The sequence below is a fragment of the Marmota monax genome, unplaced genomic scaffold, assembly GCF_021218885.2.
Source record: "Marmota monax isolate L192 unplaced genomic scaffold, Marmota_monax_Labrador192_F-V1.1 WCK01_AAM20220418_F8-fsc00076, whole genome shotgun sequence".
Classification (NCBI taxonomy): domain Eukaryota; kingdom Metazoa; phylum Chordata; class Mammalia; order Rodentia; family Sciuridae; genus Marmota; species Marmota monax.
The window spans coordinates 6,440,001-6,452,500 of record NW_026692843.1 but is presented as its reverse complement, the minus strand read 5'-3'; the positions used below and the strand labels follow the sequence as shown (position 1 = coordinate 6,452,500).

Sequence of the window (12,500 nt, the reverse complement as noted above, 5' to 3'; positions counted from 1 at the left end):
CATGCTGGGCCTCCTGCCTGCCCATCTTGGGGCTGCGGCCTCGTGGCCCCCTCCCCCTGCACCTCCTTCTGCTGCCTGTGCCCCGCCCCCCAGCAGGGCTGCCTCCGTGGCCGCTCAGCAGCGCCATTGTAATAACTCATGCAAATGTGAGGGCTCCCGAGACAAAGAGAGGTCAGGCCAGCGGCTCAGGGATCCCTGTCGACAAACAATATTAGATGTAAAATGTGTACCTTTGACAAAAGTATTAATATAGTGCTTTTGATTTTTTTTCCTGATGAAAAGTGAAAAGTAGTAATTGTGGAGTGACAGAGGAAAATGAAGTTTTGAACCAAAAGGCAAAGTTCGCGGATGAAAAAACCCAACCCAATTAGCTGCTTATGAGGAATCGAAATGCGAGGCATTTGCTCTTCCATCTCCTTCAACAACCTTTTGATTGACTCTGCTTAGATCTGTACAGCAAAGCAGATAAATCGACATGCCACATGCATGCGATGCCTAATCATTTGTAATAGTCATATTTGCCCTGACACATAATTTGCTATATCAAGCCATTTTTTTCTTGCTCACTAGTATTCTGCAGCTCGGCCTTTGCTTTATAAAACATTTAATAGTTTGCTTTAAACACATCAGCATGCTGATCTACGATTGCCCTTTGCGAGCCGCCTGGAGGAAGGCCCGCCTTTCCTCCCGTGGCGGGCTGGCAGGACTCGCGGCCGGCGGCAGCTGGCGTGGAGGGTCAGGGTGCTGAGGTCCCTGTTCTCTGTCTTGTGCGAGCAGCCACTCCGTGCATCAAGGCCATCAGTCCGAGTGAAGGCTGGACCACGGGGGGCGCCACCGTGATCATAATCGGAGACAACTTCTTTGACGGTCTACAAGTTGTGTTCGGAACTATGTTGGTGTGGAGTGAGGTAAGCCTTTGGGCTGTCGCTGCCTCTGCCAACTGCCCTGCTGGCCTCCGGGGGGTGGGTGGAAGCCAGGCACCTACGGCCAAGTTCCCTTGGGTGGGGGGTTCCTCCTGTGGCGGGGGCTTCTCCTGTGGGTGGGTACGGGTGCCCCCCACTCTGCAGCTCTGGGGTTTTAAGCCTGCCGTAGGAGGTCCCCCAGTGCCCGGGAACAATTAGTGCTGGAATTACTGGAGGCAGGTCTGAGAAGACATGTGGTGGCAATTTTCCTATGAATGATGCCCTGTGGCCTTTCCTGCAAACTAAACCCAGGATCGTTTGCAGATATTTTTCTTAAAGAACCGTAGGCCCCGACTCTCTGGGTGACAGCTAGGAGGGAGCATTCCGAGACGACGGTCCAATTTGTGCTCATTTTGGTAATTATATCCAACTGGCAAGTGTTCGCCTCTCAGGGCCAGCGCCGCTGAGCGCCTGTTCCTGTGTGGTTTCTGTAGCTGATAACGCCCCATGCCATCCGGGTGCAGACCCCGCCGCGGCACATCCCTGGAGTCGTCGAAGTCACCCTCTCCTACAAGTCCAAGCAGTTCTGCAAAGGCGCTCCTGGGCGCTTCGTCTACACCGGTGAGTTCATGGCTCCAGCCCCTGTGGAACAGTGTGGGTGCTGCTCTCCAGAAGGAGACTCTTGGGAGGGCATCTTGGGGTCTTGGGGGCAGGTGCAGGGCCTAGGAGGACCTGTGAGCCCTGTGGGCCCATGCTGGTTGTGTTAAATGTGCGGTGCCCGTGTCTTCATCCAAAATGGCTCAGTATGCCGTGTATAGCACTTGCAGTCACGTGACCTTGGTACCAATCCCCTCTGTGGGCCATAGCCTCCCACACACCCCATAAGATGAAGTGGTGGAGGGACTGCTGTCAGTAACAGCAGTAGCCCGTACCTCCATCAAAACAGTGGCCTGCGTGCCCACCTGCATGCTGGGTCCTCTGCCCGCCTCATCTCCCCAGCTTTGCCCTGTGATGTTGCCACTGTTTAGCTGCCCAAATTTGGACTCAGACGCCTGTCACACACCCAGCACACAGGAGCCTCTGTGTGAGTCAGGTCCCTGCTCTGATCTGGGGTCCTAGACCCTACAGGGTTCTGCTTGAAGGGGTCCTGTATTCTTCGAAGGTGCTGGACAAGCTCAGGGCAGCGGTAAGGACGGCCCTTGTGGTCCCCATGTTTCGTTCAAGGCTGTCTTACACAAGGCTTTGCCACATAAGTGTTCAATTGACACAATCTGTTTGAGAAGTGCCATGAGTAAACTTCTCCTGGAGGCGTGTCTGCATCCTGGGTTCCAGTCCCAGGCAGCTCCACCGACAGTGACACTAGAGGGAGGCTTCTGGCGCTGGACAGTACTCGCCAAAGCCCAGTGAAGGGGGAATGGGCGAGTACTCGTTGACTACTCCTGGCCTTGGAGTGTGTGTGCAGTGGCAGGTGACCACGCCTGTGTCCTGGTGGCTGCAAGGTCCGTGGCAGGGGACAGCAGGGTGCTCTGGGCTTGACACCTGCTCTGCCCCATCTGAAGGTGCCCTGGAGGGGCCTCGTCCCCCTCTGGTGCACTGTCCCCTCTCTGGAAGGTGTAACACAGGGTGCTAAAGCCCCTGCCTTTGCAGCCAAGGGAGGGTCATGGCAGTTACTCAGCCTCCTCCCTTTCCAGGAGACACTGAAGGAGCACAGGAGACAACATGTAAGGCTACCCCTCCCCAGACCACAGGGACCCCACAGGCATTCCTGGGCTGTGTCCTTGGAGGCACCAGGTACCCACAGTCCAGCACCTCTACGTGGTCAGTGTGGGAGACAGGGCTTGCCCATGCTAGGGGTCATATCCTCCCATGGGACCAGCCCACGGGGGACTAGGGCCCAGAACTGCTGAATGACATGGGGCAGCAGGCATAGCTGACAAGGCTTCATATTCCTTGGCCGCCTCTGGGGCTCCCTGCAAGATCCAGAGATGAGAGAGATTGACTTCTCCAGATTCTGAGCCCCCCACTATATTAAAAAAGACATATCAAAATGAGATATTATAAAATCGAGGCATCTTAATGCTCAACATAAGAGTCTTCAACTTTGCACTGTGCGTCACAGTGTCCCCAGGTCTCCAGTCTGCATTTCCTCCTCAAGCATGATGGTCAGTAAGTTACCCAAGCTATTCAGCACTTGATTATCAAATAGAATTTGTGTTGGATGATTCAGCCCAACAGTAGGCTCATATAAATACTCAGAGCACATTTGTGGTAGGTGAGGCTAATTGTGAGGCATGGTGGTGGGTTAGGTGTATTTGAAGAATTTACACGTAGGGCATTTTCAACTTATGAAAACTTCCAGGCATATCGGAACAGAACCGCATTGTAACTTGAACCTCTGCATACTCCAACAAATAGGTGCTTTTGCTGGGTATAAAGGACAACCACTGTGCGTCCTGGTTCTGGGAGTGGCCAGGGTCAGAATCCTGCCTCGGGCCCGATAGGGCCTCCCTGGCACCTTTCCCATGGGACCACTGGCCTGTGTGAGCTGCAGCCACAGCTGTGCACGTATTCATGGGGACTGTTGGTGTGATCCCACATGTGCCTGAGTCTGTGGCCTTGGCCTAGGCTGTAGCCACAGCAGGTGCTGTGCAAAGACCAGCCAGGTCTTGTAATGTGACAGCCCTGAGCCTCTGGGTGATGTGAGACCTGGCTTCCTGTCTCCCTACTCCTCTGAGTCCCATTTTTCTGCCCTCCCTTGTGGAGTTTTTGTGAGAACCAGGGGTAAAATCTATACAGTGTCTCTATATGGCAGGCCCTTGGTGAAGAGTGCCTCATGAAGGACGTTAGTGACATTGAACTTATGTCTAGGTCCATGGGAAGCTGCCTGCATCCTGAGCGCCCTGGAGGTAGAGACATCGATTGATTGTTCCTGAGCCATGTAGTGGCACCTGCACTGTGGCAGGTGTATGTCAGGTGATAGGTGTCCCGAGCAAGCTTCTGTGTCTCAGCCACAACCTGCATTTGCCTATTGGGACCCAGTGAGCACGTGTCTACATGTGGCAAGACTGATTTGCTCTGCTCAGGAGGATGCTACTTGTTCTTACATCAGACCAGGGGACGGTCTCACTGGGTTCTTTCCTGAGTTCAGATCCTGGCAGATGCAGGTGCTTTGGCAGGGAGGTCTGTGTGGCTACTGTCATGGTGGATAACTTTTTAAAAGAGAAAATATGACAGCAGAGAGGTCCTGCTCCCTTCTCTGCGTTGCCTGTGGTCTGCTGATGATCCTGTCCCAGTGCTGCAGAGAAAGGCCCTGGGCTGAACACTTGTAAACAGATGCAAGTGTGCAGGGAGGGAGGTGCTGCCTGTCACTGGTTGGCAGGGGTCACATGACAGTGGTCCCAAGTCCCGATTCTCTGGGACCAGTGGGTGGGGAAGTGCAGCTGTCTCTACCGCCTGTTGTCCTCTGGCCAGAGGTGCCCTTCCTGGGTGTCTGTGTGTCCCTCACCTCCCCCAAGGGAAGCTGAGTTGGGTCCAGCCCACGGCCTCCCCAGAGGCCTGCCCTCCCTTTCCGAATGGTGTTGCGTTCACTCCGAGGCTGGCTGGGCTTGGTGGGCCACACTCCAGGGTCCTGCTGCCCAGGACTCAGGGGTTTCCTCCCGAGCACGGGCACTTTGAAGGAGGCCACGCTGCAGCTCAGCCCTTCCTAGCTGGAAGCTAATTTATTGCCTCCCCCCACACCCCAATCATTAGTGGGAATATACATTTCAAACGCAGTGTAAGGGATATGTGGGGGGAAGCAGTACCTCAGGGAGCAGAGGAGAGGTGGGGTCATACCCTGTCTGACCTGGAAGCTTCTGTCTGATTTGCATTGCCCCCAAATTGATGGGGACAACGAGGTAATCACCGGGAGCCTCTCCCTGCTGAAAGCTGAGCCTGCCCCACTGGGTGTCACGGCGTGGGCGCCATCCCTGGGCGTCTGGTTCCCATCAGCGTCCCAGGCCCTGGAGGCTGCCGGGATACCCTCACATTTAACCTTCCTGGCGTGGGGCCAGCCACGGGGCAGCCGGGCCAGGGGATAATGAACCTGTGTGCAGAGGAGGGGCTGCCCGCCAGCCTGTAGGGGCTGGGAGGGACTTTACAAAAGGCCTAAATGATCTGTTTACAGTGACCTGAGAAATACCAGATTTTTCAGAACCAGACCCTATTAGTCAACCCAGAGTGGGCACAGTCGGCCTCTCCTGCCCAGGAAGGGGAGGTGGGCCGAGCCCCACCCGTCCAGCCCCTTCGCCTGCTGCTCTCAACCACTCTCAAGTCACAATTACCTTGGGAGGCTGTGGCAGTTGAGTTGATTAGCACGGTGAATTAAAAGAAGGAGTCACAAATGACATGTCCAGTGCTTCCATACTAGTCCTTAGTATTCCCAGTGCGCCTCACCCCTGTTGTAAGAAGGTCAAAAATTAGAGAGAGAGAACAGTTTTCAAGCGGCTAGCACTTAGGAGCAGAATTAACAATCACTGTGTATGTAATTGCCAGTTAATAGTGAATCGCCTTCTAGACTGTAAAATGCAATATAAACGGGTGGGCACTGAAAATTAAATTAATGAGATATTTGCTGCATTTAAAAGCGAATAGTGCAAATTAATAACTGGGTGCAATGCTCGTGTTAATATTTGTCTAATAGTGTACCACTTGCTTATTTAATAATAATTAAGATAGTACTGGAATCTCCTACCTGGGAAACCCATGTAGAGGCATTTGTAACATCACCAGTAGAAACACATCGAGTTGTTAAGAGTAATAAAAGAAATTATTTTTTAATTAGAATAGAAGCATTACAGTGTTGCTTGATTAAGACAGATTGGAGTTTGCATGCTTCTAATTGAAATTATGTTATCACAAAAACTAGTTTTACAGGCATGTCCTAAAGTGTGAAGTGCTACAGCAAAAATGTGTGTTGCTGTTTTCTTAAAATGTTCAGAGTGGTCATTGGCAGAGTGGTCTCCCTTTAAATCAAGAATGGAGGCCACTGGTGGAGGCTTGACATCAGCATTGTTCCCAGGACACCAGGAATGGGCTTGGGGGACTTCAACTGTTGACCTCTTACCCTGACGTTTGATTGACCCACCCTCATTTTAGAGATTTCTTTTGCTCAATTTAAGAAATTATCACAAATTACTGGGAGTCAAGGTGTCTCCAGTGACAGACTGAGCCAGTTCCTGGATGAGATATTGGCAGGCAGCAGCGAATGTCCCGCAATGGACACGGGGAGCTCTTGACTCCAATACCTGGACCAGCCCCAGGTCTGTGATGCGCTCACTAGTTGGGAACATAAAAATGATTATTTTCTGCACAAAGACATGCATTCAATTTCAGGCTTATGAAATCATTCCTCAGCCAGCAACTGCTGACAGTTTGTGTTCTCTCTGATGTAGTATTTATGTTTCTCTTAAAAAAAAAAAAATGTCCAAGAACTGGCTGCATGTCGAGGGCCAGTGGTTCCTCCTGAGGGCTGTCCTGCAGCCGTGGCCACAGTTCCCACCAAGGCTGCTGGCAGGGCTCCGTGTTCATCCCCTGGGAAAGCCTGGCAGTGCTGGATCCTGGGGGAGACCTCTGGTGTGGCCCACACGGGGTTCCCCCAGGGTCAGCGGGCCGTGCCAGCTCCTGCTCACCTTCTCCCTGGCTGCTGCACCTCAAACACATCTGCAGAGCCCATGATTCCTAATTGCCGCCCACAAATCATGCCATTTTACCCTGATGAACCAAATGGCAATGGCTGCCTTAAGCGTAAACCACCTGATTGTTTCCATTATAGGTTTACAGCCACATACGTGGACACAGTGAGAAACACTTTCAGGTTCTGGAGTTTGGGCAGCATAAGCCTGAAGCAGCCAGTGACCCTACCCTTCTTGGCCAGGGCCAGCGGAGCCCAGCTGCCCACTGCCCATTCCTGTCTGCAGTGTGCATCCTGTGGCCATGCTGGCCATACTGATTGAAAGTTCAGTTCTCCATCACCCCTCTGCGCTGTCCCCAGAGCAGGGACACCTCTGGATGCCTTGACTTTTACACAAGCCATCTCCCTGCAGGATAGCGCGGGGTTGTGCTGTCAGCTCGGGCGTCTCTTGCCCTGAATCGAGGTTTTCATCCCACCAGCCCGTGACTCGGTGATACTCCCCTCCCCACATGGTTCTTGTCAGTTGTCTGTGGCAGGAGAGGTGGCACACTTCCCCAGCCTGCCCCTTCACAGTGGCCAATGCTAGGGTCCTCGGGCCTCCAGGGCAGAGCTGAAAGGCAGGTGGTATGGGTGCCCACCTGGTGTCCTCCCTCAGTGGCAGCATGACCACCCCACACAGGAGCAGGTCAGCTGCCAGCATGCTGAGCTGGAGCTAGGAGTGGGATTCAGTAATGTGTCCCTTTAAAGAGGGTTGTGGGAAGGCTCCCGGGTCCCTGCTGTCCCCTCTTTCCTGTCTCGAAGGAGGCCAGGAGAATGAGATACACCGTTTGTGCTATTGCACAAGTAGACTATTTGTCCTAATCAGTGACACCCATTTACTAGAATTGCTTAAAATGAACTATACCTCATACAGAAATCGCACATTTAGAGAGTTCCATTCATCATGTGAACATTGAGGGCCAGTAAACTTTTCTGCCCCTCCAGTGGGATCATAGGCATGCATCAAAATGTTAAAAATGATTGGTGAGAGGGAGCTGTCACCCATTTATCAAGGGAAAGAACATTATTTGCTAATTTCCCAACCAGGCTGCTGACAGGGTGCTTCGTCTTTGGACCCATGGTGACCAGCGTGGCCTTTCTGTTATTAGTACAAGTCAAGCGCTTTTGGGCTGTTGCTAACAAGACACATTTGTCTGTCATCAGAGGGGGGTTTGGTTGCCTTCCAAGTGGCTGTGACCCAGTCTGCTCCCTGCACCCCGATTGGCTGCGCTTGCCGGGGCCACACAAGCCCTTGAGGGGAGACGGACTGATAAATCACGAAGTTTCCACGTCAAGGTGAAGGTATTGACTCCTCGGCACCCTGACAAGACGAGCATGAGGCGACGGCCATCCGTCTTCCCCAAAGGACAAAGGGGTCGTCGGTTTCACTTGGGATGGGCGGCGTGTGTGGCTCTGATGCGGGCAGGCCTGGCCTTCTCCCCCAGAGTGCCACAGGGTCTGTGGTCCCAGCACCCTCCCCATGGCAGTGCTGGGGGCACAGGGCAGAGGTAGTGGGAGAGACGGGGCCCCCATTCGGGGGTTTATTTCCAGTTCTGTTTGGGAAGGACACCCTTCTGAAGACAGTGTGAGAAGCCCTGGGCTGGGGGAGCCGGGGCCATGTGCGCCATGCGCTCTGTTTCTGGACATGTGGCTCGAGCGGGCACTTGAGGTCGGAAATGGCTGACAAGCGCTGTCTGCTCGGGCATGTGTGGCGCAGGCTGGGTCCTGGCACTGCTGGGCTGTGGCCCGCTGGTGCACCCAGGGGAGGTTTGAGGCCCGCTGCACACACTGCTAGGGGCTGAGGCTTGGGTCATAGAAGCAGAGCCTGAGAAAAAGTGCTTTCATAAAATTATCAACTGGAATAGTTGAACCTTTCTTATTTGTTATAGAAAATGCAAAATAAGTAGCATCTAGCTTTCTTCTCTTAGAGAGGTTTTTAGATAAACAACAGAACGGAAAACTCATAGTGATGTAGACTCTTTACTACACACACAAAAAATCGTCGGATGCAGTAACGAGCACGTGCAAGAACTTGACTCCACAGGCGTGGGTGCTTATGGGGGAGCGTGGGTGCTCTGGAGGACTTGTCACAGAGCGAGTGAACACTGAGAACACAAACTCTGTGGAGACAACAGAATGCCGCAGACCTGGTGCCAATCCTGCGCAGACTGGAGTTTAGGTGCAGCCTGACCCGGGGTTATCTTCCTCTCTCCCCTTTGGTCCCCACCCTCTCCACTGAGGTGTGTCCTCCTGTGTCATCCACACATGGAGATTCTGTTGAGGGCAGAGGAGCCCCGTGGGTCCTCTGGCCTTCTCGGGCCCTCACGGCTTCCCCACCAAGCATCCAGTGGCCACCGAGGAGCCCGACCTCCGGAGCCAGGTGATGGGATGGAGGTATGTTTGGCCATATTCCTCTCCATCTTTTCACCTGAAGTGTTGAGCTGGCACCTCTCCTCTGGTCCCGAGAGGGGTGGGGGCTGTGGCCTGTGGCCTGTGGCCCTCACTGATCACATGAGCCCATGCACCCAAGGCTGGGGTCCAGCCAGATGTGTGAGCAGTGGCGATCCTTTTACCCCGTGCTTTGGAGACCAACTCTGTTTTCCTAAGGAGCGCCTCCTGGCACGGCTGGGGCCTGTGAGCACTGAGCTTCCAGGTGTGCACCCACGAGGGTGTGAGCCCTGCAGGGTGCCGGTGGCTGAGACCTGGCACTGGCTGTGGTGAGTCCCAGGTGAAAGCCTGCAGCCCGGCCTCCTGCGCTGGCCCTGGGTGGAAGTGCAGTCGTTCCCAGTTAGCGGAGTTTGCTGCCGTGAGAGAGGTTAGCGTGTGGCTGCCAGGCACTGTGGGAGGTGCCAGGCCTTACAGGGCTTCCTGCCCTTGGAGGCTTTGGGCTGACACTGCTGACATTCTGTGTCCACCCCACGGACCAGGCCTATGGGCTGCTCCCGCTGCACACGTGCTCAGCTGTGTCCCCGTGGCCGCAGGCCCTCTTCCCACATTCCTCGGTCACCTGCGCTGCTCCTCACCTGCATGGATAGAAAAACCAAGTGGAATGACCTTCAGGGTGAGTGTTGTGTCATCTTAGAGGTGCATCGTGGTTTGGCGCCACCTCCACGCAGCTTGGAATTGCCTGTGGCATCTACGTTTGGAGTTTGCCTCTCTGGGCCAGGGCCTCAGCTGCATGCTGCAGTAATTTGGGATGGGAAGGAAACCACCACCGGGTCTCAGAGGCCCTTCTGATTGGGGTGTCAGGACAGGGCTATGTATTCTTGCCACTTGGCAGTGGGCTCCTGACCAAAGGGACATGACGATGTCTTCATCCGGGCAGCCTGGGGCCTGCACAGCCCTTGGCAGATGTCTGATGCAGAAGCTGAGCTGCAGTCCCTCTGACTCAGTGTCTAGTGGGGACCAACAGGATGCAGAAGAGGAGTTGATAGTCATGACTAAGAAGAGTCCAAGTCCCCTGAGAAGGGGTGCAGAGGGGTCTGGGATCTTGTGGGAGGAAGAGTCCTGGCAGGTGGTGTGGAGCTTGCAGCCCTGGAGGCTTGGTGGGGGGCCAGGGGTCTTCAAGGGGGAGGGAAGAGGGTGAGCCACAGAAGGGTGGCTTGGACAGCAGGTGGAAGGGGTGTGAGTAGCCCAGAGGCACGGGAGGGGAGGTCAGGTGGGGACACAGCACACTGGTCTCAGGGCAGCAAGATGGTTTCAACCTGTGTGGGAGTGGGGCTGTTCCATGAGACTCAGTACTTGGGTCAAGCTTGGCAGTATCTTTAAAGGCACTGCCTCTGAATGTTCCTTTCTTGGGGGGTATTGAGCCTGATGAATTAGGAGTAAAAAATGTGTCTGTGGAAGTTGAAAAGGGCAATCATGTTGGGAAGCTGTTTCACCCCCGCAGCAAGACTTCATTCTCTGCTGTCCTTGGCCCATAGCTGGGTCCTGTCGCACGTGGCCCAGTGTGGTCTCTGTGCTGTTAGACAAACAGCAGGAGCACCGGTACTGCCAGACGGCTTGCAGACCAGAGGCCTGTCCCCAGGTGGGTGTAGCTGGCATGCCCTCTCATTCAGATCCACAGGGTTGCTTTGCCTCAATCATTTCTTCACACACAATCCACAAATTTAGGTTCACCCCAAGTGTACACTGAATGGTCTTTAACATATGTCACAATATTGTGTAAGTGCTGGTCCAGTTACTCAAGAACAGTCCAGTGGGCCCCCAACCCCTCTCCTGTAGCCTCCAGGGTACCTCCTATTCTGGACACTAATGTCAGGGAATCATGGGCAGAGCCCTGCTCAGGGCCCTGGGGGTCACCTGTGCTGCATCATGTGTTGGGGTGCTGTTCTTATAGGGTTAGGCCACACTGTGTGTCCACTTGGCAGCTGATGGGTGTAGGAGATCAGGACCATGCTGCTGAGCACCTTCACAAACTCGGCTCCTTCACTTTGCTTCGCAGTTGGAGACATTTTGACAGCTTCCAAGTTAGCCTGGCATCTTCAAGGAGCTGGGTGGCCATCGTGCCTCAGCACTTCTGAGCACCTACTATGTGCGCTGCCCTGAGTAGGGCAGACACATGGCAGAGGGTGACCCTGAGTGATCTTCCTTCCGCGTGTTAGGAGAAGGGACACCTAAATAGGAGAATGGGGGCCTCAGGAGGGGCTCCTGTGGTGGCACCACCAGCCCAGGGCACAGGAGGGACCTTCCTCTGTCCTTGGTCATGGCAGGGGCACCGCCACCTCCAGAGGGGTCCCCTGGAGCTCATTTTACAGCTCACCTCTGCACAGAGATTTTCCGCTGGGTTAAAGTGTACAAATCCATTGCTCGGATCGCTCTCCGCAGAGCATTGTGTTTCTGACTAGGAGTTTAGGACCCCCCCTCCTCCCCCAGAAAGCCTCCAAAACAGTTGGCTGCCCAGGGACAGTTTCTTCAAGCCCAGCCCAGCACAGGCCAGGCATGAGTGCTATCTTGGCTGTGTTGAGGTTCTCACCTGCTGGTAGCTTCCAGTACCTGCTCGTCGCTACTCAGAGGGGCTGAGATGCCAGGATACGTTGGGGCGGGGGCAGAGGACGCCCAGGCCTGGTTGGTCTTGGGAGTGTGTGTGCTGGGCCGCGAGCGAGCGGAGAGGCGGGGAGGTGAGGGCGCCCTGGGCCCAGGTTTTCCTTCGCTGCCGGCTGGGCTTGGTCGATGTAGTTCCGTGAGGACTATAAAAGCGGTAATCCAGTGTATTCTTCGAGGTGTGTAAACAGAAGTGTTTGAATGCAGTCCAATAGTTGTCAGCAAGGGTATTATTTTGGTAACAAGGAAGATGAGCTGTCCCCTTTTCTGCATTTGGTGTCACATCACAATGCCGCCATCCGCTGCCAGGCAGTGGTGAATGGAAGCTGGTCCCTGTGCAGGAGGCCCGGTTGGGCTGTCATGTGAATACCAGAACAATATTCCCGACGTGAACGAGGAGACTCCAGATTCCAATTAGAAGTCAACTGTGGCACTTTTCCCATCCTTAGAAGACTTGTTGGTGGAAAATACCCTGTGGTTGGCGGGTTGGCAGGAATTCTGGGGAGTGGCGAGGAGCTGAGGCCGACCCTGTGGGTCTGAGCTAGTCTCTGCTGGCGCTAGGGCATCCCCTGGCTTAGAGCAGCCAGGATGCTAGAAAACCCAAAGTCCCTTTTATGGGGGCAAACCTAGGCTTAGCCTCTTGGTGTAGAAGGATGACCTCACGTCTTCCCGCTTGTCCTGTGGCCAAGCCGGGGGCCGGCGGCTCCTGCAGGCCAGCTCCCTGGTGAGTGATGCCGGGGCTGCGTGGCCTTTGTGTTTCCATGCACACCACAATGCCCGGCCCACCCTGCCGAGTTCTGTGATTGAAATTCATTGCCAAATTTATTGAGAAATTAATGAGAAAA

The 12,500-nt window shown here is 54.3% G+C and overlaps 1 protein-coding gene across 12 annotated transcripts in view; it reads left to right on the top strand.

Annotated features, from left to right (window-relative positions):
• The window catches only part of Ebf3 (EBF transcription factor 3), a 116,760-nt gene that overhangs the window by 85,461 nt on the left and 18,799 nt on the right, over window positions 1-12,500 (top strand). For all 12 annotated transcript variants that reach the window (XM_046448867.2, XM_046448866.2, XM_046448865.2 and 9 more), the window contains exons 9-10: window positions 778-908; window positions 1,397-1,523. In XM_046448867.2, the coding sequence (XP_046304823.1) occupies window positions 778-908; window positions 1,397-1,523 (258 nt within the window). The remainder of the gene's footprint in view (window positions 1-777; window positions 909-1,396; window positions 1,524-12,500) is intronic.